General features: G+C 42.7%; 1 protein-coding gene across 1 annotated transcript; it reads left to right on the top strand.

The window, feature by feature from the left end:
• Positions 1 to 605: 605 nt before the first annotated feature.
• Positions 606 to 5315, top strand: SPIN3 (spindlin family member 3). Its single transcript, XM_027096766.1, has 2 exons — positions 606 to 845; positions 1202 to 5315. The coding sequence occupies exon 2, from the start codon at positions 1204 to 1206 to the stop codon at positions 1978 to 1980; it is 777 nt and encodes a 258-aa protein (XP_026952567.1). The 5' UTR covers positions 606 to 845; positions 1202 to 1203; the 3' UTR covers positions 1981 to 5315.
• Positions 5316 to 5762: the final 447 nt, after the last annotated feature.

Genomic DNA, 5762 nt, shown 5'->3' with positions numbered 1-5762 from the left:
GTTTATAGTTGATTATTTTCTTCTTCATGTCAATTTGCTAAACTGTACACCGTGCCCACATTGCCCATACAATTCCTGTGCAATCAGTGAAAAAGAAAAAAAAAATTATCCTCAACAAGTCCGGGAGTACAAGTCAGTAAAAATTACCGAGAGATTGGGTCAAGATGGCAGACTGAGCACTAGTGCATTTCTCTCCTACCTCAAATTCCCTTAAATGACAGAAAAGACAGTTTTCTGTATATAAAGAATAACTCCAGAATTACAAGGGGAAAGGAAAGGGCAAATTCCTGGAGGATGAAAAGCAGATGGATCAGGGGTACTGAGGTAAGGATAAGGGTGGGGGTGGGGAGACTGGGGGCCCAGAACTGAAGAGGGGGCGCAAGGCGATTGGGGAGGGGATTTGTTGGTCAGGCGGCTCCAGATTTTGGGAAAGGGGCGGGGCAAGGAACCAAAGAGAGCCTCCCAGGCCCAGGGCAGGGGCGGACAAGAGAGTTGGCGGGCGAGGTGCGGGGGGGGGGGGGGGGGGGGGGGGGATTTTTGGGGGGGGGGGGGGGGGCGCCTCTCTCCTGGCCGGAAGCTGTGCTATACGGAAAAGAGGGAGGAGACTGCGGCGACTGCAGCGGCTGGTGGGAACCTGATGTGGCAGAGGGGCTGCTGCTGCCAACAGGGAGCGGAGGGCCCGCGAGCCGAGTGCTGGAGACATTGCCGCCATCCTGTTTGCCTGTCCAGCAGCCCACTTGACACGCTCTTCTCCTAAGGATCCTTCCTTTCAGCTCTTGCAAGCACCTGGCTCGTCGTCTGCTGGTCCTCCTTTGACACAGGCTCACCGCGGAGGCAGCAGCGAGGTGCCCGATTTGGGCACGCGAGGCCCGCTATCCCCGGCCTGGGGGAATCTGTGTCCCCTGGCCTGGACAGTGTTGGACGCAGGGCGGGAGGAATAGGGGGGGTGCCCCCTATTTCTTTGACTGTAACCGCAACTCCTTCACGCTACCATAGCCTGAACTAGCTGGGGAGGAAGGTTACTGCAGGCACGCAGCCAGAATGCCTTGATTTCCAGCCTTTCCGCATAGCTTTCGGGAAAAACTTAGGCGTGGGTGCACAGAATGCACTAATTAGGAGAAAAAGTTCATCGTGTCATGCATTGAATTTATTTTTTCTTGATTTCCTTTCTTGGTCCTCCTTGCTACTGTGCTCCGCGCAGGCATGAAGACCCCGCTCGGAAAAGCAGCTGCAGGGCAGCGGTCCAGGACAGGCGCAGGACATGCCAGTGTGTCTGTGACCGTGATGAAGAGAAAGGCTGCACACAAGAAGCATAGGAGCAGACCCACCTCCCAGCATCGGAGGAACATCGTAGGCTGCAGAATTCGGCACGGATGGAAAGATGGAGATGAACCTCTAACACAGTGGAAGGGAACCGTTCTGGATCAGGTACCTGTAAATCCCTCTCTGTATCTTATCAAATATGATGGATTTGACTGTGTTTATGGATTGGAACTTCATAGAGATGAAAGAGTGTCATCACTTGAAATCCTTCCTAATAGAGTTGCATCATCTAGAATCAGTGATACACACTTGATAGAAATTATGATTGGCAAAGCAGTGGAACATATTTTTGAGACAGAGGAAGGTTCCAAAAATGAATGGAGGGGGATGGTCTTAGCTCAGGCACCTGTCATGAACACATGGTTTTACATTACCTATGAGAAAGATCCTGTATTATATATGTACCAGCTCTTAGATGATTATAAAGATGGTGACCTACACATCCTTCCAGATTCCAATGATTCTCCTCTTGCAGAGAGGGAGCCAGGAGAAGTCATAGACAGCCTAGTAGGCAAACAGGTGGAATATGCCAAGGAGGATGGCTCCAAGAGAACTGGCATGGTCATTCATCAGGTGGAAGCAAAACCCTCTGTGTACTTCATCAAATTTGATGATGATTTCCATATCTATGTCTATGATTTGGTAAAAACATCTTAGAGGTCATTTTGAAATTTGCCAAATATGTGAGACTGTTTGTAAAATCTGAACACACAGGAAGTCTGGATTGCTTTACAGTTTGTAAGAACCATATTCTCCCCCTTTTTCACACTTTTGCCTGGCAAAAAATTGGAACTTCCACCCTCTCAGACATTTTTTGAAGAAACCTTTTGCCTTTATCTCCAACCGTTTTACCGGTTCCTCCCCACAGAAGAATTATTGACTTAGCTAATTAGTGAGAGGGGTAAAGTCTGACATCCATCGGCCCATATTTTTATCTTGGGTGGTGTTAATAGGCTAAAGGTAGCTGAACACCTCTTGCCTCATTCTTTTGGGCATTTGGACAATCTGCACTCACTGAAGTGTGAAGCTTCCTGAGATATGCAATGTGGCTGGCTGGATAAATTTCTTTGCAATTCAACCCTCCCCTTAGGGCTGGCTGGGTTAGTGTCTTTGCAATTCAACCCCTCCCCTTCAAAAGTCTAATATGGGGAGGAATGGGAAGCTTATTTTGGTCTTCTGTCTAAGTTGCATTTTAAATTCTAACTATAATGAAAGTAAGGCTAATATTTTGTTCCATTTCTGATTCTTGTACCTATTACTAAACTTGGTTTGGAAATCAAGAGGGTAATTATTTTGCACTTTAGTACATAAGCATAGGCTGAGAAACCTTACAAAATTGTTAAGAGGGCAAGCATTTGGGAACCAAACCGCAAGTGGAGAAATCGCGGTTGGTCATTAATGGCATTAGGATTTCTGTTGTCTACAATAGCTCTGGCTGGTACCTGCAGACAAGGAGTGGGTTTTTACAGACAAAGGCTGTGCAGGCAGACTTTAGCACAATTGGGCTTTGCCAGCCCAATAGAGCATTAGGCCGGGCTGTAGCTCTAGTCCTCAGTCACAGGATAAAGGCCAGGTTTGGCAAGGGTTGGCAGATCTGTCTAGGACCTCAATATAAAGGAGCAAAAATCTGGAATCAGGCTGAGATACAGATTTCTTTCCTATACCAAGAAGGACGCTTTGAAAAATTTTAAATTAGGTTTTCATTTGATTCTTAGAAGACTTCTGAGTCCCAGCATATGAGGTGGGCAATGCACTTGCTAGAACTAAGAAAAGCTGAAAATAGGCTTTGCTTCCTTGTAGGAACTGGTGAGCTCATTTATTCTGGTGTCCTAATAGGACTGAGGAACACAGAGATTAGAATCAGTGCTAGATGATCAATAGACTTAATGATTTTCTAAGTGCTTAATGATGTTTTTAATGCTGTCATTTGTAGATAGAAATCTAATAGATATTTGTTAGTGTTTTGTTTTTCAACTTTATCCTGTTTCTTGGCTGGACCTAAGAAACTCATGTGCAGATAAGGATGAGCCCTACTTCAGCAGAAAAATAAGTAATGGAGTGGGCCTTGTACCTTCCATTATTGAAGGCATTAGTGAAGGTTAACTTTGGAAAGTTAACTAGGAAAGAAAATGTTGAAAAATAAGCAGGGTTTTGGAGAGAAGCACCCGGCCAAAGCCAATGCATTCTCATTGGGTTTCTGATAGAAGCTCCATTAGCAATAACAGACAGGCCATGGACTTCTGCATATTTGGGGCTGGGACTCATGCCAGTACAATCAACCACTTGGGAAATATCTTCCAAATTAGTTTAAGTTCACAGGTCATGGAGTCCAGACTACTGGCACAGACAGACTGGCATCCTGCTGAGGATGAAACCAAGAAAGTGTTCTCTTCTCCCATGTTTTCTCTGTCTATGTTTCTTCCTTTTGATGCCACTAAGTCTCTGCTCAGATATTTGATTGACAACAGCAATGTGGGTCTGTATTACCCTATTTACTAAGTCCTGGGGACATAAATTTGCTTGAGATATCTGTTTTAGAGGCTGAGGATTAGTGTGCTTGCTAAGTTTTTGGATGTGAGGCTGACACTGTGATAATCTTATGTCCTGTTGACCCTGTGGACTCTTAATGTATGACATATATGTATGACATGCAATTGTGGGGTTAGATTAATTCAACTCCTGAAGTTCTGAAGGAACTACACCAAATCAAGAGGAAGACAGCCCAGGCTACAGCTGATGAAGGAACCCCATATCTGTCCAGACATCTTTGTGAGATCTGTATGGCTGACATCAGAAAAACCAAGAAATTGGGGAAGGCAGAATTTTGGACTTTAATTCCTTTGGACTTTAAAATAGAAATTTAATTGGGGGCATTCATTTTTCCCTTGGAGTTTAATAGTTGGTGTGATTTTCATACAGTTCAAATTAAGGCATTTTCATTATGTTGTTGATATTGTATTATTTGTAGTATTTTAATGCTACCTTTAGGGCTTATTGTATAATCTTTTAAGCTATGTCAGATAATGTGGCTGGACATAATTATAAATTGGGGATAAAATAGTGAGTGAATTTTCAACCTGGGGTGTAATGTAGCCTTAGAGTTAATTTAATTACTGTTTTAGTTTGACTTATTTCAGAGCCTTCTGGGGCAAAAGCAGAACTGCTCACCAGTCTTACACAAGAGGGAGCAGGACATTCCTAAGATACTGCTGGTCTTCCCCGAAAGGACAGCCAAGCCCTGTTTGTCTTGGGTGTTGACAATGTGGACAGAAATGTCCAATGGTATGATAGGATCTATCCTCTGCCTCTCTCCATGTTCCTGGCCAAGAAACAAAAGGACTTGTGCCTCTCAAAAATATTTGGAAGAAAATTTCTACCCATCTCCCAAATGGGAGGAGAAATAACTTGGTGAACTTGAGAAAAGGTTATTATGGATATGCAACTTAGGGCCCTCTTGGCTCTTGAGCTCATTGCTCACAGAAAGATATGGAAAAAACTACAGTCCTTCACTACATGGCTGGATAAACATCTAATCTGTAGACGTCTCTCACCCTCTGGGGTGGGGGGATCCATTGTCTTTACACTTGGGGTAAAAGTTCATTTCAGGCTTAGGTCCAAAACGTGTTCTCCAGTCCAGACCTATCAGCAATAAAGCTGGTATCTATTTTTATTCTTTAAAAATTTTTAACTTATAAATCATTTTTGGACAAAAACACACACCTCTGGTAAAAATCAAACAGTACAAAAGGATATACAGTATAAAGTAAGTCTCCTTCCTTTTTTCCCACCCCTGACCTCAGCGCCAATTTCCAAAAATAACCACTCTTACCAGTTACTATGTATTTTTCCGGAGATAATCCATGTATTTACAAGTATATTATATATGTGTGTATCAGATTTTTATACAAATTGTGGCATACTATACATGCTGTTATGAATTTTTCTTTTTCATTTAACAATATATTAAAGCTGGTATTTTAATCCCTCTTTGATTACTGTGTATATTTTTTAGTTGGTTCAGAATCTGTAAGGGAAGGAGGTATGATTAATTCGGACTTCCATACCCCAACCTAGTTTAATGAAAACTTACATGTCCCTGAAAACCAACAATTTCTGCCAGGTAAATTTTTCTGACTAGTAGAATGTGAAATGTATGTAAACATGATCGATTTTGTGGAAGGAATTCCTTGAGGCCAGTATATTTTTGTTGAGGGAATTTAAAGGGGGAATCAACTATAAATTGAAGCTGTGGAAAAAGTTAAGGTACTATAATCAGTTATTCAAAATTGAAATGAACAATCATTTTTTTATTCCAACTTACACTGACATCTACTGCCATATGCAAATTTGTTTGCCTTTATGACAGAATGCTTTTCTGCATATAACAAGAAACCCCTGTTAAACATGTTTAAACAGTTACCAAGCATTATTGACTCATG

The sequence above is a fragment of the Aethalodelphis obliquidens genome, unplaced genomic scaffold (assembly GCF_003676395.1).
Source record: "Aethalodelphis obliquidens isolate GAN/ISIS:26980383/991018 unplaced genomic scaffold, ASM367639v1 scaffold108, whole genome shotgun sequence".
NCBI classification, from domain to species: Eukaryota; Metazoa; Chordata; class Mammalia; order Artiodactyla; family Delphinidae; genus Aethalodelphis; species Aethalodelphis obliquidens.
Note: the sequence above shows the minus strand (reverse complement) of the source record. Positions and strands in the feature narration are given on the sequence as shown.